Source organism: Osmerus mordax, chromosome 22, assembly GCF_038355195.1.
Source record: "Osmerus mordax isolate fOsmMor3 chromosome 22, fOsmMor3.pri, whole genome shotgun sequence".
NCBI lineage: Eukaryota > Metazoa > Chordata > Actinopteri > Osmeriformes > Osmeridae > Osmerus > Osmerus mordax.
In genome coordinates, this window is record NC_090071.1 from 4,556,650 (window position 1) to 4,578,702 (window position 22,053).

Consider the following 22,053-nt stretch of genomic DNA (forward strand, 5'->3'; position numbering starts at 1 on the left):
CCCTCTTCAATTACAATATCTCCATCTCTTTGGTCAAGCCTCTCACACACAGAACTTGGCCCATGCTCTCTTACACCAGTAATCTGGAAATAATGAATCAGCTTCTAACATCAGGATTTCATAATTCCAAATCTCCATGATTCCGTAATTTAATGATTCTGGGATTCAAACAATCCATGAATCTATAATGACATGATTACATGTTCTATAACTCAGTGATTCTATGATTCCACAACTTCCACAACATCCACAGACAAACTGTGCATTGTTGAGGTGACAAGTGACCCATGTGACCTGAATTGATGATTAGGATTTGAACTGGATCAGTATTTGGAGCTACATACATTGTACATAAGTGGTGTTAGATAGTTCAGAGATGAACTCAGACAGCCAGCGGCATGATGGAGCCCTGATACGGCAGCATAACAAATATGGCCGAAGCAATGTACAAAAATAACAGCAGAACAAGTTGTCAGCAGCTCTTAAGTCTGGATGTCTAGGGAACACACAACTGTGTGGTGTGACTCTGATATACATACATATATGAGTGTGTGTGTATTCAGATTAATTGTAGCTAAGTATGCTCGGATTGAGAAACGGTGCCAAATTGAAAAACATCTACTATCTTCACAGTCTGAAGTTGAGTTTTTTTTTGATTGAATGCATCCACCACAGCTGCTCCCCACAAGCATGGCCGGACTACCGCAGCAAACGGCTGCAAATGTTTGACATTTCTGACTTCAGGAAGACTCAGTGGTTCGGACATCGCACACAGCCGTGCCAGAGTAACGTGATGCTGGGCGCGAGTTTGGGCACGCGTTGGTGGCATTAGAGACATTAGGACAGGAGGCTGGTGGCCTTGCTTCTGGTAATGTCCCTGGTACACTGCGTATGGCTGGTGTCAGTGTAGGCTCTCCGTCACATAGCAACATTCTAACTGAGTTGGACAGGAGGGCTGAGGAAGGCTGTGGGAGTGGAGAGAATGAGGGAAAGGAGTCGTGGATGGAAGAAAGAAAATAAAAGCAGAGACAACAAGAGTGTACTTGAGAGTACGGATATAAGAGGAGAATAGAACAGAGTTCGAAAAGAACTTAACAGTCTTGGAAAAAGAAAAAGAGAGAAAATGCAGATAAACAGACAGTCAGGCGAAACAGAAGACACAAAGAAAGACAGAAAGAAGGAGATCATGCCTGGGTAGGCGGGGTTAAGGGGGGTGAGGTGTGTGTGTGTGTGGGGGGGGGGTAGGTTGAGCTCTGAAAACCCCCTGCCGTCTCCTCTGGCCACCACCCAAACTCTGATGTCATAATGGATGACCTCATTGTGCTGTGTCATCACTGCCTACTCTGGCCGGCAGGCTTAAACGTAAGTGCAACCCCCCCACCACCACCACGACCAACCCCCACCTCTCCAAGCCTGTCTTCTTCGGCAGTACGGGCCATTAACCCACAGGATAATCAGCAGGCACGCTTCTCCTCAGGGACAAGCAAACCCAACCATACAAACCGCTCTGGTGCCCTCTCCGTCCTGTAGCTTCCCGTTACAGCCCGACCTCGGCCCCAGTGAACGAGACACAAGTGAATGGAGGGGGGTTGAACAGCAGGTATTGAGAGCAGTGCTTTCTTCCTGTAGGTTTACCTGGAGGGTAGAATATGAGGCAAGCCGCCACATGTGAGAATCAATGGAGGAAACCAGGCCTGGATCGTCATTTTAGAGCGAGTTGGTGGTAAACGTAGGGGCTCTGTGTGTTGACTCCAGGGTGGGGTGGTCTTGGTCCTGGGATCTCGGCCAGCGTGGGTCTTCCCCTTCGCAGAGAACATGGAGTTAATTAAAGGACACATTTTCAGTCCTCTTTATCTCTTTCAATTTTTTATTTTCTCTCTCGCTCCCCTTGAATATTTTCACTCGCACACACCCACATGTGCCACACACGCACACACACATACACACACTGCCCAGCCCTGTGGGCGCCAGGGAAATGACAGGCCTGCCTCTCTCTCTGACACTCCCAGTGCCCAGGGACCTGTCCCAAACCTGAAGGTCAACACCTTCTATCTGCCCTCTCCTCGCTCACTTCCAGTACCCTCCATGCCCCAGTACTACAGTGTCTAGTTATGCATCTCATTCCTGTCTCCATGTCTCATTTAAGCATTATCGTCTTCCCAGCTTTTTTCAGCTTTACTCAGATCTCCAGCAGGGAGTGTATGAGGTCAGCAAAGTAACTAAGGAGAAATTTACTTAAATTATATTAATGTTAGTTTCATTCAACTTCTCTCTCTCTCTCTCTCTCTCTCTCTCTCTCTCTCTCTCTCTCTCTCTCTCTCTCTCTCTCTCTCTTCTCTCTCTCTCTCTCTCTCTCTCTCTCTCTCTCTCTCTCTCTCTCTCTCTCTCTCTCTCTCTCTCTAACACACACATACACACACACCAAACAAACATAAGCAAACACATACAAACACAGACACACACGCAAACACACACACACACAAAGTAAAAGAAGGCCTTTTGAGAATAAGGGGGAAAAAAACATTTACGTTTTCATAGTTACAGAGTCAGATCTCCCTGTGATAATGATCTTTGGCTCGGCCGTTTGTTTATGTTCAAGCCCATGGAGGCTTCCAGCAGAGTCTGTGGAGGCAAGCAGGCGCTCAGACAGAGTTGAACAACCCTGGGTTGATGACCTGCTCTGTCTGCCACTGAGCAGCGAGCAGCCTCCTCACGGCTCAGACGTCCTGATCCCTGTTACGTGCCCGGCACATGTGGACACTGTTTTTGTTTTCCATCTGAAAACTATTCTAAACACTCCTCCTATAGACTCCTTCTGTCAGAAGAGTGGAGGGAAGTGATTTGGGCTCTGAATGTGAGGTTAGCTATGGAATTTCATTAATGTTTATACGTGTAATTTATTATTGTGAACTTTTAATTGTGTGTTTCTCTAAGAACAATTGCGAAATTAAAAGTGCCCTGTTAACTTCCTTAGCAGTTTGAAATGTGTATTAAGTCAGCTCATTCACAACCATTGCTTCCAGATTGTAAACTCTCTGCTGGCACTATGGAAACCACCCATTGTGACATCATCGTTGGGGATTCCCCCTCCTTACTTCCAAATATGGGTGGGAAGACTGGCCCAGTTAAAGCTGAGCAGGGTTGCATGGATACCTGTGTGTGTGTGTGTGTGTCTGCAATAACAAGATGTCTGTAGCTGACCTGCAGTCTGCATCCTGCCAGGAATAAATGGAAAACTCGACAAGAATGTCGAGTATTTGAAGAGGCATTCTCTCCCTGCAGGTTCAAAGACAAGTGTGTGCTTCTCATCAAAGCACTTCATGTTTATGAATGGCCTCTTGGATAAATTCCTTCTTGTTACAGAAAACACTTGTGAGACATGATGAGTATTTATCTAACTGACAATTATTTATTTTTGTAATAAAAATTACACTGTGTACATAGAAATGTATAAAAGATTGTCGTGAAGGACAATGTACACATCATTATCAGTTCTCTGTATTAAACTGTTCCATCATTCAGGTCATACAAAATACTGTAAAGTAGATCGATAAACTGTACTAATTATTACAAAATGTATTTTGTTGGTATTGTCTACAGTAACTGGCCAGTGTGTGATGACCAGTTTCAAGTTTGTAAACATAACTTGGTATGTGTGTGTGACAAGTGGTGAAATTCCTTTCAATGAATCCATGATGTGGATTGCTATTAGATTGAGCCATAACACACACACACACAAACACCTTTGACACTGTGATGTCTAACATGACATTCTCTCCATTCTATTTGTCCTTCCCTGTCAGGGGGGGATGTCAGCCCTAGATTCCTCAACCGGTCATCCGTAGAACCCATTCCAGAATGTCTCCAGTTCCTAGTTCTATTTTAGAGTTTTATACGGGAAAACACTCACCTCAGCATTCCGATGAGGTCATTGCAAACAATTACTGTTCCCCTGGGTGATGAGACACACACAGCAAATATCCCTGGAATGTCTCACCCAAATACTGGAACGAAGGTGATCGTTGGCTCTGTGAGGACTTTATAGGACACTTTCCCCTTGGTGGAGGTCAGAGCAGACCTTAATGCCATTTCAGGACACTCAGGTAGAGAGAGAGAGAAAGAAAGAAAGAGGTCACTCGAAACATGTATAAACAAATTTAGAGCCTTTGTCTGTCTTACTTTAACAGTCAAAACTGGGTCCAAATGCGTACACATATTGTACTTTAAAACTTTTTCCTTGCCTAGCATCGAACCAATGGACTGTTACCACCTACCTGACACTTGAGGCAAACTTAAGCCAACACTAAAGTGCTTAGAAGTATTTCAAATTATATTTTTTATCCATGGTCTGGAATGAGTTACCCAGTCTCTCTGAATGACCCCCTGCACACACACACATACAGTCACACACACACACACACACACACACACACACACACACACACACACACACACACACACACACACACTATGGCTCTGTAATGGGATCTACAGTCCCAGGAGAGGCCAGGGAGACGTGAGTCAAAGACAGCTAATGTGATGATTCAGGTCCATCAGCGCCCGTTTCCACGGCGCCCTGCGTTCAGTGGGGGTGACATCATCTCTGAGCGACGGAGTGATGGAGATGGAATTGATCCTCTCACTGACTGGTTCTAATCTGCTGAGAGACTTACTCTGGGGTATTGGCTCAGATGAACATCCATCACCTTCAGCACAGTGCAACTGGGTGTAAATACGATGGCAGCCATTGTGGAGCAGACAGTCTCCTGGTCTACATTGGTGACACTCTACCATAAAGCTTACATTAAAGAAGGAAGTACATCGACCATGCAGTCTAAAAAGCATGCAAGCTTGAAGCGTGCCACCAGCTTTAATTGAGACAGTCGAGTGAGTGACAGACGATTGAGGTGGTGATTGACTGAGCCACGCTGACTGACTGGGCCACATCCTAAATGAAGCCTTTGGCAGATTGACTGTAATCACATCCTAGCAATGCCCCTCGGATGACAACCAATCCGTAACATGTTGGACGGGAGAGGGGAGGAGCCTAAGCCCCCCCCCCGCCCCCCGGTTCCTCTACCCCTTTACAGTGCTGGAGAGCTGCTGGGTATGAGGTCATGTCCCGCTCCATCTGACTACATCACATCAGCAGCTAATGACAATGAATGGGACGCTCTGTTAAAAGCCAAACGTCTGCTCTCTATATACATGCCTCTGGCTAGAGAGAGGGGGGGAGAGAGGGGGCAGGGGGGGAGAAGGGGAGGGGGAGGAGACATGTAGAGAGTAGAGAGAGGGTGAAAGAGGGAGAGGGAGGAGAGAAATCAGAGGTGAGGGTGAGGGAGGCAGTGGGAAACCGGGAGGAATTAAATAGACAGAAAGAGAGGGATAGGGAGAGAGAGAGAGAGAGAGAGAGAGAGAGAGAGAGAGAGAGAGAGAGAGAGAGAGAGAGAGAGGGAGGGAGGGAAGGGCAGTGGTTATGGGAAGGAAGTGGGCGAGAGGAGGAGTGGGAGAAGGAGGAGGCAGAGAATAAGAGAGGGTGAGCTGGGGGAGGAAGGAGGGGACAGAGCAGGAGTGAAGGGTGAAACGGAGAGGTAGTGTGTGTCTGTGTGGGATAAGATCAGATCCGTCAGTGACAGGACAGGAGGTAGTCTGAGGAGGAAAGGGGTGAGAAAGGAGACAAATAGAGAAGATAGTGAGGCAGGAGGCTGGGAGATAGAGGTCTACTGTATGTAGCTAATCAAATGACCATCACTGGGTTATGGATCCCATCATTATACAGAGCAGAAGTTGTTCTGTCTTGCTGTGGGATGGATGGGACATTATGTTTCTCTACAGTTCGTTGGAGAAAATAATACTATACGTTTTCCCACAGCAATTTAGCAAAATTGACTAAATGGGGGGTGTGTTTAACATAGGCTTAGGACAGCTTTATGCTAAAGGAACCTCCAGGGAATGACGTCATCATTGATGATGTCATAGACAGATTCCAGACTTCCTCCAGACTATGATTCTGGAAAATATTTGTTCAGTATTTTTCACAAATAGTTAATTTCATGAAATGTGTGGTTCCGGACAACCATTGACATGGATGGGGCAGACAAACTCAAGATCCAACTTCAAAACGATTTATCACCTTTAACCCCAAATGTCTGGGAAACATTGTGGCCTCCCTAGTCAGGCAAACGACTCATTTAACAGCCCAGTTGTGGACTCTGAAACATCGGAATCTGCCAGTAAAATTCCTGCTCAGTTTGAGTCCCCTGGCCAGTGAACCATGACATCATAATGATCCTGGTCGAGGAGAAGGTGACTCGTCAAGGCTGTCTAACTAGGCGCTGAAACTCAAGAACGGGACCGATACTCCCGGACTGTTTCAGAGCGTTATGTGGGGGGTTCTGCTGTGCAAAACCATCTCTTTGTCAGCTGCATCAGTCGGCTGAGTTACATTCATACTAAGTTGTGTTCCGCACATGGAATGTTGGTGATGTGAACTGATGTGGAGTTCTTTGTTGGTTGTTTCATTTTATTTAATTTTTATTTCACATTCAGTTCAGTTATTGATTCATAAATGCGTTGATTATTTCCAGATTCGTCCATTCATCCACTGGTGGGAAGCAGGTAGTGAAGATCAAGTATTTGTCGTATTTGTTCATTCAGTCATTCATTTGTCTATCCATCCATTCATCCATTCATATATTCATTCATTCATTCATTCATTCTCTTCATTGGAGTTCTCTTCCGAGGGGGTGGTTTACCCATGCTCAGACTGTAGACGTGTCTGGTGATTCACACCTCCGGGTCAACACCCTCCGCCACTGTGCCGCCATCAGGCCATGTCAAACATCCAATCAGCTCTCAGCACCAACCCAGGACTGACCACACAGAAAAAATGGGAAGTGTGGGAAGAAATCCCCTTCTGTTTACTCCGCCTTCCCTTCCTCTGCCTCCCGCCCCCTCGCACCCTATCCCACAATGCCTTGAGTCTCATCCTCGGAACCTAGTCCGCCCACGCAGGTGAGTCACTGTCCTGAACTGCACCAGGTGATGTGTGGGTCCGGGCCTGTCATTCTAGATAGTGTCGCTGCCTGCAGTGTAGATCCTGCTAAGGTTGTCACTGAAGAGGAAGACAATCTCAGACATTGTACATTGTTCAGCTGCTTCATGCTTGAACGTAGGCAAAACCAGTAAGATCTTGTCTTATCTCTTGGCCTGGAGCGATGTTTCTATTAACACAGCAAAACATTGCGTGGGTAGGGTCATTGGATTTAATAGGGAACATACATACATTAGACACGCAGTCTAAACATGTTTACTTTTAAAAACCACAAGCAGAGATACTGGACCCAGACAATGAGTCAGCCTGGACCTTGTCTAGGTCTACTAGCTCCTGTGTCCTTAGGCATGGATGAAGAGGGGGAGAGAGGATAGGAGGTGAGGAGGAGAGGTGAGGAGAGGCAAATAGAGGTGAAGAGACGAGAAGATAGGAGAGGTGAGGAGAGGGAGACAAGGGGAGGAACAAATATGAAGGGTGAGGCGAGAGGGGTAAAGAAGGAGAAGAGCAGGTTGTGGGGAGAGAAAGCGTTGCAGGGGAGGAGAGGGGGAAGTAGACTGGGGCAAAGGGAACTGAGTGGGGAGGAGAGGGGGAAGTAGACTGGGGCAAAGGGAACTGAGTGGGAAGGAGAGGGGGAAGTAGACTAGGGCAAAGGGAACTGAGTGGGGAGGAGAGGGGGAAGTAGACTGGGACAAAGGGAACTGAGTGGGGAGGAGAGGGGGAAGTAGACTGGGGCAAAGGGAACTGAGTGGGAAGGAGAGGGGGAAGTAGACTGGGGCAAAGGGAACTGAGTGGGAAGGAGAGGGGGAAGTAGACTGGGGCAAAGGGAACTGAGTGGGGAGGAGAGGGGGAAGTAGACTGGGGCAAAGGGAACTGAGTGGGGAGGAGAGGTGGAAAGGGAATGAGGAGAGGTTGAGGATGTGGTGCACACCCGCCCAGACCCCCCACCTCAGTCAGACACTGGTCGCCCACACACCACATGAAGGCCCCTGACTCATCTGTCTTGGGGCTGGCGGACAGGACGTGACATCACAGAGTTCTCACATCTGATCTATCCAGTCAGGAACCAGCTTACCATACTGTAGGCCCAATTCTTACACAGCTGCAACCAATCAACTCCAGTCAGTTGTCACATGTGTGATGATCACCCAAGAAAGGAGAGAAGGATCTCTGTTAAGACTATTAGAACAAGGCTACGGTTATAACAATGGACCAGTGGTTGTAAAAAGGTGAAGACAAGGATCACGGTTAAGACTATTGGAACAGGGTCTGTGTTTTTAATCGTACTATATCTTTATTGCTTGGTAAAAAAAAAGAGGAGAAAAAACAGCTGGTTATTGTTGGTATGGACCTTTTAGATGGTCTTCATTCCCCATATCAAAAGGAAAAAATATAGATAAGTATGTCGACATCCACAACCACAGGCAAAATACATATCCTCATAACTCTAAACTCCACCTCTTCTCACCACATCGTCACAGATTTTTCTGAATGAAGCTACAGGTATGATATTTTTGTAGATTATTTGATGTACAGCGCCACCTCGTGGTCAAAGATGCTTGACACACTATTGCCTGACGCTGACAGAGAAAATACTCCAGTTGGTGCAGTACCAAACAAAGCCCACTAGATGGCAGTATGGATCTGTATCAGCACCATTTCTAAAATAAAGTGATGTCACAATTTAGACATTCCATCTGGAAACCAGAGTTCCAAAGAAGTGATTCAGAGTTCCTTAGTTCCAGAGTTCTTGAACTTCCTTCTGTACATTTTACATTAAATGTTTTCATTTAGTAGACTATTTTATCCAAGCAACATACAAACAGGTGTACTCTCACCAATCCCTGTACTCACACGTTTTCCACAGGTGCATCTGATTGGCTGAAGATTTGTCTTTGTTGAACTGAAAAGTGCTGAACTTCACAATGCCTGGCTCATAGCTAGAATATGGGTGTGATTTATTTCTCAAAGGTTGAATACAATGTGCTATTCTGCACGATGTGCTAGACCTGAGTGGGGGAAAGTGCATGGCCTCAGTTCCTAGCTGTGAGGCGGTGTTGTTGTTGGAGACAGGAACAGCTGGTGGCGGTTGCCCTCTCCATGTTTGAGTTGTTTGACTAAAAGTGTTCTTCCTCTGCTCCTTGAAGTATGAAAATCACAGTTTGAATACTATCAGATAGGAATAGAAAAGCTTCCATACACTAAAGTTATCTCTCAACTCGTGCCAGATCTGGGATTTCTAAGGAAGGGCGGAAGGGAGGAAGTTTTGGACACATTTAGTCCTAGAACATGTCCTCAACCTGGGAAACCAGTTTGGACCGGATAACTTCCCAGTATTTCAATGACATGATCTGATAGGCCAGCTACCACAGGGACGACAGGAAACCAGCGACCGGGAAACCAGACAGCCAATAAGGAGGCATGTGGACCTACAGTCCAGGAGCCTGGATAGTCTGAGGACACTCATAGGTTCATGTACAGATTAAGAAGCTTTAAGGGAATCCTCCCCAATGGATGTTCCCCTACCTATGACCTGGTTTGTTAATTGGCACGAGATCTCTTCCAGGATTTCTCCTCATGGGAACCCTGTTGGTCTAAGCCTATTTCCTGAACCTGTGGAGGATCTAATCTCAGTCTAGTTCGAGTCTGTCGCCCTCCCAGCTCGTAAAACTAGCCAAGGGCAAGACCAACTGTCATTAAAAGGGTTACCATGGGTACGGTCTCTCTTGTAATCCAAGGAAATGAATGGAAGGCTCTGGAGGAGGGGTCAGCTACAAGTTCTTTATTTAGTTTTTATTCGGAGTAATCCCAAAGAGGGAAACATGGCTGTCATCACAGTAATACAACAGTTACAGTTGTGAACCACATCCTCAAGAGAAACTTCTTTGGCACCAGAGATAACGTCTTTATCCGTGAAACAAGTCAGGCTATTATAGAAATGACACAACACTTTGGCAACACGTTACTTAAAGCCAAAATAACTCACAGTATTACTTCGACATTCTAGGAGTTAGACTCACGCTGACCCTACTTTCAACTCATCATCTACTGCTAGTATCTCATTTCTGTTGTCAGTAGACTCAGAGATGAAGAATAGCGTGTGGACATTGTGCTGTGGTGGGCTTTTGTGAGGTCGTAACAGTGCAGTACACTGCTCACAATGGTGCCTTTCACCTGTTGGCCTAAAGGAACGAGTCACCAGTTCTTTTATATATTATTCACACAACATAGGTTAGCATTGAGATACATACAGACACAGGGTTCATAAGTTCTTTTAGCGTTAGCTTTAAGGAGATTTTAATATTTCACACATCCTCATCCCACTTCACATGTGGTACAGACACCTGCCCTGGAATACATCAAGCACGCTAGCGTACACAGTAACACACAAACGCAGACAGACCCACACACACGCAATCCCCCCCCCCCGACACACATAGATGCACAGACAACCACACAAAAACAAACCAACCTACTGACACGCACACACTGACACACACACGCTGACATACGCATGCAAACACAACAATCACACTCAGAAACACACACTAGGATAGACAAACATGACGTGCTATTGCTTCAATGTGTATGAGTATGAAACTGAGGGCAGGTGCCTGGACCTGACAGGGGATTCTAAAGAGGATGTGTCGTACAAGAAGGGGATGCTAGTAGATTATACTAAATGTGTGCTTAAAAGTAAGTGAGAGTATGGAGTGCCAGTTTGTGTGTGTGTGTGTGTCTGTGAGGGTGGAGTAAGGGGAATGCTCTAAGAAGTGATACTTTCAGGCTGGGCTTCCTCCACTGGGCTCTCCTTCTCCTTCTCCTCTTTCTGCTCCACCTCCTTCAGCTCCACCTCTGTCTTCTCCTCCTCTTCCTGCTCTATCTCTTTCTGCTCCTCCTCTTTCTGCTCCACCACTATTTCCTTCTCATTCTGCCCCTCCTCCTCCTCTTCTTCCTGATTGCAGGGCGGGGCTGACAGGGAATCTTCCTGCGGGAGGGTGGCGGAGAGGGCATACGCCTCGCTCACTTCCTCCCTCACTTCCTCCCTCACTTCCTCCCTCACTAACAGCTCCTCCTTTGGAATGTCGGATTCCGGAATCTCCTCCGATTCTGGTACGCCATTGGACTCTGGCGCAGCACCTGGCTCCTCCCTCTCCAGGGCGTTGCCTTCGTCCTGGAGCTCTGGGGCCAGCTGGGAGTGCACCTCAGTGAAGGTGAGGTCCTGGTCGGGGCTGCCCACCGGGGAGAGCTCGATGGAGGCTACGGCGCCCTCCGAGGGCGCCGAGCCCTCCGCCTCGGCTTCATGCGGGCCCTCTGACTCCCGCCTCTATGAAGGGAGGGTTGGAGGGTTAGAGAGAGAATCACTCCTGGCATGTGTGTTTTTGTGTGTGTGTGTATGTGTGTGTGTGTACTTACCTTCCTGATGCTGAAGGTGAGAGGGGACACCTTGAAGAGGCTCTTCTGGTTGTTGGGACTCAGGGTCTTCTTGATCTTGTCTCGTTTCTCCTGAGACACGATCTTGGTGCTGATCTTGGTCATCTTCTTCTCTATGTTCTGTTTGGAGAAGGCCCTCTTCAAGCTGTCCACCTGGAGGACAAAACCAAGATAGTCTTTACCAAGCTCACTCTCTCTTTCTCTCCCTCTCAGCCCCCCCACCCTTTCTCTTTTTCACTCTCTCTTTCTCTCCCTCTCAGCCGCCCCCCACCCTTTCTCTCCTTCACTCTCTCTTTCTCTCACTCTCAGCCCCCCACCCTTTCTCTCCTTCACTCTCTCTTTCTCTCCCTCTCAGCCCCCCCACCCTTTCTCTCTTTCACTCTCTCTTTCTCTCCCTCTCAGCCCCCCCACCCTTTCTCTCCTTCACTCTCTCTTTCTCTCCCTCCCCCTATCCCTCCCTCCATCACCCACCTTCTTCAAGCTGGAGCGTTTGAACTTGTCAGCCCTGGATCTCTCCAGGGGCTCTCCTGACAGCTCGTGCAATTCCTCCAGCCCCTCCTCCTCATTCTCCGCCTCCAGCCCCACATCCTCGTCCGAGGACAGGTCGATGGTGTGGAGCCCCTCCTCCTGAGAGCGGTTGGCGTCAACCACGACGCCCTTGGATTCCTCCCCCTCCCCCTCCTCCAGCTCATGAGGGAACGGCACTGGCTCCTTCACAAACACACTGGAGGGAATCTCGTTCTCCTCCTACAGGACGAGGGAGAAAGCGGCCCAGGGTGAGAGATGAGGGACAGGAGAAGGGGAAGGGGAAAGAGGGAGGAAGAGGAGGAAGAGGAGCACAGGGAGGGAGAGTGGTAAGCAGGAGCAGAAAGGGCGGGGGCCCAGAGAAGGAGAGGCGGGAACATGAAAGGAGGAGGGAAGAGAAGGGTGAGAGGTGGCACAGGACGAGAGAGGAGAGGAGGACGTTCTTCATTCACATGCCTCTGCTGTGTCCCCACATACGGTATAATGACAGAAAACATGTTCTACTTGGCTGAGGAAACAGTGTCTCTCTCTCTCTCTCTCTCTCTCTCTCTCTCTCTCTCTCTCTCTCTCACACACACACACACACACACACACACATGGAATGGACCAACTCATTATGGACATGACAACCAAGCTGCTGGTAACTTTGGAATGCTGACGATGTATAACAAAAGCTTGCGAGTTTCAACACCACTTATTGGATTCCGTTAAACAGGGCAGAGACAGTAGTGGACCTACAAGTCAGTGTGTCTGTTTAGTGATTCTCAAACTGTTGGACTGTGTGTTAGGGGTGGGGTTGTTCAGTGAACGTGTGTGTGTGTGTGGGGGGGGGGGTGGCAGTGTTTTATTACTGTAGAGTGAAGATTAGATTGTAGAACGAGGGGAGCCTGGCATGTTTTTATTTTGTGGTGAAATAATCAGCTTTTCTCCCTTTAAAGAGTTAGCACACCCCTCCATATTTGACCCACACAAGGCCAGAAAGTCTCTGCAATGTGGATGGAATGTACAAGTTACACATACACACACACACACACACACGGGTGGAAACACAGTCCTACCATGATAAGGGTTATGTGGCTGAGCAAGGCTGCACCATTGGCAACTAAAGTATCACTGATAGATAATGTACGTCACAAAGGACACACACACACACACATGCAGTGGGATGTTGGAAACAAGGCAAAAGAATGGTTAGAAACAAAGGAAGGAAGCCAAAGCATAGCTACACACTCACTCACTCACACACACACACTCACACACAGACACTCACACACACACATAGTGGAGGGAAGGAAGCCAAGGCGAGGCAGCACTCAGAGTTTCCACCCCGAGTTGGAGGTCTGCCAGACTGGAGGTAAGAGCCACAGAGAGAGGAGAGAGGAGAGAGGAGAGAGAGGAGAGAGAGGAGAGAGGAGAGAGGAGAGAGGAGAGAGGAGAGAGGAGAGAGGAGAGAGGAGAGGAGAGAGGAGAGAGGAGAGGAGAGAGAGGAGAGAGGAGAGGAGAAGTGAGGTGAGGTGAGGTTAGAGGAGAGGAAAGGAGAGAGAGGAGAGAGGAGAGAGGAGAGAGGAGAGAGGAGAGAGGAGAGGTGAGGTGAGGTGAGGTGAGAGGAGAGGAGAGATGAGAGGAGAGAGAGGAGAGAGGAGAGAGGAGAGAGGAGAGAGGAGAGAGGAGAGAGGAGAGAGGAGAGGAGAGGAGAGGAGAGAGGAGAGAGGAGAGAGGAGAGAGGAGAGGAGAGAGGAGAGAGGAGAGAGGAAAGAGGAGAGAGGAGAGGAGAGGAGAGGAAAGGAAAGGAGAAAGGAGAGAGGAGAGAGGAGAGAGGAGAGGAGAGGAAAGGAGAGAGGAGAGAGGGAAGAAGAAAAAGGAGTGCGGAGCGGAGAAAGAGAGTGGGAAGGAAAGGAGAGGAAAAGTGAGGAGAAAGTGAAGAGGAAGAAGGGAGGGAGAGATGGAAGAGAGAGCAAAGAGGAGATGTGAAAGAATGGGGGACAGAGAAAGAGAGAGGTGCTGAGTGGTGAAGGTGAAAGGGAGAGTAAAGGAGAGAAATAGCAGGCTGACTAGGTGTTGAGGTGAGGTGAAGAGAGAAGTGACTGACTCAAGGAAAATTATGGTGGAGGGGTTAGGAGTGCCACTCCCATCTTGCTGTGGTGCAACTCATATGCACACACAGACATACATAAAGATCCTGGAATGCTAGACATGCAGGAGTTTCGGAATCTTTACCTTCAACGATAACGACTAAGATTCTCACAGCAAGAGCACACTGTCGATACTGCAGCATCTCTCTTGATACAAGCGCACACACATACACACACTCACTCGTACACACAACACACAAGCACACTTTGGCCCTGATTTCCTTATTGTCCGGGTAACTTTGTCGTCTCTGTCCTCTGAAAGCAGGGGTATGGTCTCAGTCTCTCTGTCACCACACTGCCCTGTTGGGAGGCTTCAATCTGTTCTGGTCAGAACTGAACGTCAAAAAGCCAAATTATTCTAAAACCCTCTCGTTCTAGAACACCTCATTCCAGAACACCACATACTCATCCTACGACACCTCCTCCTCATTGCAGAACACCCCCTCTTTGTGGAACATCTCCCCCTCCTCCTTCTAGTAAACCTCCTCCTTCTGGAACACCTCCTCCTCATTCCGGGGCTATCAAGAGCCCTCTGGCCAGCTGGTGTGGGGAGAGCCAACAGCTCACTGAAATACCATTGATAGGGAGCATGGATGATGGATGTATGTGTGTCTGTTTGTGTGTGTGTGTAGATCACATGGTAATGGGATGATTTCAGCCTTACAGCACTGGAACAGCCTGTAAGGCAGGAAAGTTTAAACCACTCAGTAAGTCATCCCTCAAACACACACACACACACACACACGCAAACACAGACCTTCCGTTCTCTTGTCATCAGAGCAGAAAACCCCTGAGGGAGGAATTTCCTGATAAGGTTCAGAGGAATGTCCCACCTGAAACAGCCTGGCCCCTCAGCCGTCTGGTACGAGCTACCTACCTCCACCTGAGTTACGCTCTCATACCTGTAACGTGAGCTCACTCTCGGTGGTGCCTCTACAACACATCTGTTGTGTCTATGGTTGGCTGGGTGGGATATACCCGGCCTTTAGCTTCTGTTGCTTCCAAGTTTCCTAAAGTAGTAACAGAGCTTAGCAGTACCCAGGCTTTGTCACTGTAATTTAGCGTGGCATAGGTCTGGCTGTGGCATTCAGCGCAGCACAAGTGTGTGTTTGATTATGTTTTGTGTTTGCTTAGGTGTGACACCAAATGAGCATAGCATAAGTTATCTGTTATCATTTTTTACCATGAGTCACACTCTGCTACTACAATTCAGCTTAGCATTAGCCACACCAATTTTCCAGTAACACTGTTGCTAACCTAGCTGCATTGTCTCAGGTATTGAGTAATCACACATGCAATTTATTTATTTTTGGCGTCAGTAGGGAGTTGTATCCTGTGGCTGAATCTTGTTTACTTGTTTAACACCTCAAAAATCTCCTGCGTGTACAGAATGATGCACAAGCACTGTACACGAAACACACACACACACACTGACAGGACAGTATGGTATATCTCCGTACCACGCTCAGTGGGTAGTTCTCCTCTTACTGTTATGGTAAGGGGAGAAGACTGAGAGAGTCCAGATGTCTCCCTCACAGTTTGTCTTAAACAGGTGTATGTATACATTTACATTTAGTCATTTAGCAGACGCTCTTATCCAGAGCGACTTACAGTAAGTACAGGGACATTCCCCCGAGGCAAGTAGGGTGAAGTGCCTTGCCCAAGGACACAACATCAGTTGGCATGACCGGGAATCGAACTCGCAACCTTCGGATTACTAGCCCGACTCCCTCACCGCTCAGCCAACTGACTCCCTGTATAGACAGAGTGTGTGAGTGGAAATGAGTTGGTGCACGTTTCTTTTATTCTAACATTATTGCCCAATCGAAGTAGCTAGGCAGGTTTATTTCAATTTGTCTTTCTCTTTGTTTTCTGTTTCTCTCTGTTGTTCTCTGTTTCTCGCTGTCTCTCCATTTGGATTTATTTCTTTTTCCACATTCTCTATCTCTCAATCTTACAAACAAAAACAAATTTCCGGTTTTTTTATTTGAATGCTGATCAAGTGTGTGTGTGACTTAAACTGGCAAAGTAATGGTAAACATGCCGCAAGGAGAGAGAGAGTGTGTGTATGTGTATATGTGTATGTGTATGTATGAAAGAGAGAGAGAGCAGGAGAGAGAGAGAAAGAGAAAGAGAAAGAGTTTGTAGAGCTTGGCAAAGGCCAACATATTGAGACAAAGGCAGCTTTTGTCTGATGTTGAGGGCATATCTGTGTGTTTGTATGTGTAGAGGACAATAATATTGGACACCCAACCCTCCACACACATACAGAGAAGGACGGAGGGAGAGAGTTAGAAAGAGGGATTGATGGAGATAGAGAGTGAGAGAGAGGGGGGGGGGAGAGGGGGAGAGAGAGAGTGATGAGGTTGTGGAGCTTCACTGACGGGGAACCACATTCCTCACTGCACATGTAACCATGACAACCAAACCCCTCCCCAACCAATCAAATTTATCCCTACAGGCTACCCCAAACATGGCCCCTGACACACCCACAAGACACATTCACACTACACACACACACACACACACACACACACCCACACACACACACAGGCACGCACGCATCCCTTGGGATGATTTGGCTTGTAAATACTGCTCTTTGCATGGGAAGCATGGGAGCCATTAGCATCCACATGAACTGTTGAAAACAATCAGAAAATACACTCTAGCGTGCCTGAGTGTGTGTTTGTGTGTATGTGTGTGTGAGTGTATGAGTGTGTGTATATGGGTGTGTGTGTAAGACAGTGTTTTACTCCCCTCTAACCCACTATATTTCACACACCCCTCTGGTATTTACCCTGGCTCAGAGGAATGGCGCTGGTTGTCTCTGCCTGCCTCTGCCCCCCTGACACACACACACACACACCCACACACACATGCGCAACGTTATTAGACTCAGTTCAAGATCAAAACAACTTTCATTGAACCCCAGTGGAGATAATTGAAGCTAACTGAAGCATGGTTGTTAGGCTCAAGATCCCTCTCATTGTTATACAGGATTCCACTAATAGGGAATGACTGAGGTAAACAGGCCCTCTTTCTCTCTGTCCCCCCCCCCACACACACACACACCCTGAGATGTTTTTTCTTTACTGTGTCAATGGAAAGACTAGTAGTGTGTGTTTGTGTGTGTGTGAGTTATCTCTGTCTGCTGAATGAGCCCCATGAGTGGGGAGGAATTATAACTTCACAAAGACAATGGAAAACACCCTCACCCTCTTCTCTCCCCACCTCTCTCTCTCTCCCCCAACTTTATCTCACCCTCTTCCTCCTTATATCTCCACAACTCTTTCTCCTCTTCTTTCTCCCTTTCTAACTCTTCCTCTCTCTCTCTCTCTCTCTCTCTCTCTCTCTCTCTCTCTCTCTCTCTCTCTCACGCACACACACTTGTTCTCCCCATCTCTCTCCCCCCACTCCTCCCTTCGGTCTCTCTCCAGGACTGTTCAGACAGTGTTCTCTGGAGGGTAAAGATAGCCATATTAGGACATGTAGTTAAAATGCTACATCCACTCACTCCACAACACAGCTCAATAAGGAGAGAGCGAGAGAGAGAATAGGATAGAGAGATAATGGGCAGCTTTTAAAGAAGAGAGGGTGGGAAGGTAGGATTAAAAGTCGACAGACTTTCATCCATCCATCAGTGGATGTACACAGTAGCAGGTGCTGGATATTAGGGTTTGCTCTGTCAATCAAAGACAGAACAACTGGGACATTTCTCTCTAGGGTGTTAGCAGTTGTAGTTAGCAGTTGGAACGTGGTCAGCCTGACCCAGTAAGCAAACCTTGGTCACTATGTACAAACGATAAGAATGTTCTAGAATGCTTCATCTCTCTGACTTCATCAGAGAGATGAAGCATTCTAGAACATTCTTATTTTAGCTGAAACGACTGCCAGTTCTAAATATAGAGAGACATTGGTGAGAAAGAGAGAGAGAGAGAGAGAGGGTGAGGATCAGAGAAAGACGGAGAGAGAGAGAGGGAGAGAGAGATGCTGCCCAAAGTTAAGGAATGTGCAGATTCGTTCCAAGGACGCTGCTTATTAAAACCTGTGTGTGTGTGTATGCCTGTGTCAGTGTGTGTGTGTGTGTGTGTGCATCAGTAGGCCTCCAGCGAGAAAGAATATCGCTAAAAAGTTCTCTGCAGTGTTAGAAGTGTCACATACACTCTAAACTGTTTGACTTCTTGGTTGAGTTGGAGAATATACTGAACAAGAGATCACACTGTACACACTACTACACTATACACACTACACACACCACACACACCACACAACTACACTATACACACTAAACACACCACACACACCACACACTACTACACTATACACACGTCTCTTTTTCCAGACCTCTTGTCCTCCTAACTGACTCCCGACTCTTCCACTGCCACACCCTACTTGAGCCACAGGGAACACCCCCCACCCCCCCTCTGTCTCTCTGTGCCTCAAGCAGACATGCTTTCGTTCTCTCTCTGTCTCTGCCCTCCTCCCTCTTTCTCTCCATGGAAGTATTGAGTCACAAACTGACTGGAGTAACACACACACTCACACAGACACAGTACACACACATACACTGGCACACACATAGACAGATGTACACACACACACACACACATAAACAAGGACAAAATGTCAAATCCTGATAGGCAAATCACATACATGTGTGTTCATGTTCTAACGTAATTTGCTTCTCTTGAAGAACTTTGGCCACGCCCACCACAGTTCTCATCAAAATGAAGGTATCTCCTTTCATCTCTCTTTGCATCTCTCTGTCTCTGTTTACCTGTCTTTTTTCACTTTGCCTTTCCCTCTCTTTCAATCCATTCATCGGTCTTTATCTCTCTTTCTCTTTACCTCTGCAATCTGACCATGCTTTCACCCAGAAGGCAAGTTCCCATGAACAAGATCAAATGTGTGACTCACAAGCATACAATCTTTATCTCTCTATCTCTCACTCGTAAAACTAAAATTGTCGGCCCTCACACACACACACAAAAAAAAAAACTGCACTGACCTGGAATATAAGCACTTTGAAGTTGTTTCTCTTCAGCAGGTGGGCGTGGTTCGCCTCCAGTTTCTTCACCTGCCCAGCCTGACGCTCCATCCTGTCTCGAACCTGGAACACACACACACACAGGTCAAACACAACCAATGATCTTTCTTTCTCACTGTTTTTCAAAAAACACTCAACCCCCCTCCTCCCCCCCCCCCCCACACACACACCAACCCTCTATCCATGCATTCTCCTCACCTCTTTCATGGTCACAGAGACTTTACGGCTCTTGTCCAGCAGCTTGCTGACGGTGTTGGAGGTGTGTGTGTGGCTCTTGGACAGCTTGGTCATGTCCGCCTGGATTCCTCTCACAGCGCCCTCCATCTCTGCCTGACGGCCCTCCATCTTGTGCTGGTTTTCCTGGACGGTGTCCAGCATGTTCACCAGCTTGTCCAGCAGGGTCAGCACCGTGATGGCGTTGACCGGGCCAGAGTTGACCGTGGCTGGGTTCATCCCAGGGCCGGACCCCTCCTTGATGGTGGGACTTCCAGGAGCTCCATGGTCGGAGCTAGCGTTGGCTGCTCCGCTGCCCGAGGGTGTGAAGCTGTGGCTGGGGAAGGGTGGGTCTGGCTCTGGGCTGGGGACCACGAGATCTTGGCTCTGGTGCGTGCTCACCATGCTGCTTCTCTCTGCCTGGACGGAGTCTTCACACATAGCTGGCTCTGCTCAGTCTAGGTACACACCGTCACACAAGCAGCAGACACACACACACACAGAAAAAAGCTCTACCCTCTCTCTCTCTCTCTCCTTCCCTCTCTCTCTCCTGGGTGTGTGAGAGAGTGGCCGTGTGTGTTCCAAATTACGTTGTTTGCTTTGCAGTCGAGCTGGAGGTTTGGCTCCGGAGTTTTCCACCCCTCTCCCACTTGTTGTTCCTGGGGAAAACTTTCCTGTGTTCAGCCTTCAGTCCCCACCCCTTTTTTCAATCACCCTCTCTCTCTCTTTCTCTCTCTCTCTCTCTCTCTCTCTCTCTCTCTCTCTCTCTCTCTCTCTCTCTCTCTCTCTCTCTCTCTCTCTCTCTTTCTTACTTTCTTACTCCCTTTCTCTTATTTCTCCCTCTCTCTCTCTCCTCTGACTCACACAACCAGAGCAGCTTTGCCCCCGAGTTAAAAGCCTCTCCCACAGCGAGAAGGAGGAGCCTGTTGCCACGGCAGCAGACCCAGCCCAGCACTTTCCAGTGTGTTTGTGTATGAGAAAGGGACAGGGAGGGAGAGTGAATTGTGTGTGTTCTTTGAAGACATCTTTACAGTATATCACATTCTTCAGGAAAAACAACATCTGTTTCACTCTTGCTGGCGATAGGTCTCACTCTGACAGTGTGTGTGTGTGTATGTAGGGTATGGGACCATGTTTAAACAGTGAAGTCATCTGTGCCAGAATGGAACCTTTTCCCAGTATCCCTGCTTAGAGAGAGAGAGGTGTCTACTGTCTAGTATGACCCACTGTGACCCACTGTAACAGACAGGACACACACACACACAGAGAGCTCCCCTGAGGGGAAGGAAGAGAGAGGTGACATCACAGAGGTTCCACACAACAATACAGTGAGTAGGAAACCAGAAACATTATGGCCTTTCAGCATGTGTGTGTGTATGTGTGTGTGTGTGTGTGTGTGTGCGTGCAATGCATACTGTGAAAACATGGGCTGATGGGAACGGAAGAGATACTATCCCTAACCCCTGACCTTCACACACCCTACATAGACACACACACAAACACACACAGTCTCACAAACACAATCTCAATCAACACATACAGCTGCAATGTGCATCACACACACACACACACACACATGCACACACACACATGCACGCACGCACATGCATGCATGTGCCACACCTTAGAGCTCAGGCCTTTTGGATACATTATTCTTCAGCAAGAAATCCCAGCCTGGGGAGCTGTGTTTGAATGAAGGAGGGAGGGAACAAGGAGGGGAGTGAAAGAGGGAGAGCGGTAAGGAGCGAGGCAGTGAGGGATGGGAGGAGGGGGGGTAAAGAGAGAGGGGGGAGAGAGGGGTTGGAGAGAGAGAGGGGGTTGGAAAGAGTGTTAGGAGAAAGGGATGGACGTAATGAGTTATGGACAGAGGGAGAGAGAGAGAGAGAGAGAGAGAGAGAGAGAGGGCATGTCTTTTCTCACTTCCCCCAGTACTGTGTACCCTGGAGAGATGGAACGGAGCGTGAGGGTAAAACGATGAAGGGGAGGAGAGGAGGAGAAAAGGGAGGGGAAGGGTGGAAAGGGAGAGGAGGAGGAAAAAGGGTAGGAGGGGGAATGGGGAAGAAATGCAGTAAAAGAGCATTTCTGTGAGAGAAAAGGAAGGTGTTGGGATGGCACTACACACGCTCACGGGAAGGGAGGGGTGGAGGATGAGGAGGGAGGGGTGAGGAAGGGGGTTTAGAGATGGGGGGGGCGGGGTGAAGGTGGGGCTGAGGAAGCTTAGGGGGATGAAGGTTAAATTCCAGAGGCAGGTGGAGAGTGAACTGGAAATGTGTGTCTATTTGAGTGTGTGTGTGATCGGTAACTGGAATACCGGGGTGTCCCAGTGGGACGTCTTTCCGTGCGCAGCCAGAGCACCCAGGTCCACACACACACTATCTTCGGTCTGTGTGGAGATGGCTCCTGATGTGAGCTCTGACCCAGAGGTGTTACATTTTTGGCCCCCATGACAACATATTCCACTGGGCCCCTCTGAAACATGTTGACCAAAGGAGGCCATATAACCTCTCCACCTCTCCAGATCCAGCTGGGACACTTTATTCAGTCTTGATGCTTTAGATTACACATGTCAAAAACATACTCTGATACCTGAACTGTTATCAATGAGGTGATACCGATTAGATACAGCAACAGCATAATATATGCCTGCAATC

At 48.0% G+C, this 22,053-nt stretch overlaps 1 protein-coding gene across 1 annotated transcript; it reads right to left on the reverse strand.

The window, feature by feature from the left end:
* Positions 1-9,818: 9,818 nt before the first annotated feature.
* On the reverse strand, positions 9,819-20,249 carry cavin2b (caveolae associated protein 2b). The gene is made up of 5 exons (XM_067260745.1): positions 19,388-20,249; positions 19,151-19,252; positions 11,957-12,232; positions 11,468-11,638; positions 9,819-11,378 (listed from the first exon to the last, which is right to left on the reverse strand). The coding sequence occupies exons 1-5, from the start codon at positions 19,841-19,843 to the stop codon at positions 10,818-10,820; spliced, it is 1,566 nt and encodes a 521-aa protein (XP_067116846.1). The 5' UTR covers positions 19,844-20,249; the 3' UTR covers positions 9,819-10,817.
* Between the last annotated feature and the right edge of the window lie 1,804 nt (positions 20,250-22,053).

Excerpts from the sequence above, each read along its gene's own strand:
- cavin2b (XM_067260745.1), bottom strand. The coding sequence starts at position 19,843 with ATGTGTGAAGACTCCGTCCAGGCAGAGAGAAGCAGCATGGTGAGCACG. Across the intron at positions 11,639-11,956 it reads AACGCTCCAGCTTGAAGAAG|GTGGACAGCTTGAAGAGGGC; the intron begins GTGGGTGATGGA and ends TTTGTCCTCCAG. Across the intron at positions 11,379-11,467 it reads TCACCTTCAGCATCAGGAAG|AGGCGGGAGTCAGAGGGCCC; the intron begins GTAAGTACACAC and ends CTCCCTTCATAG.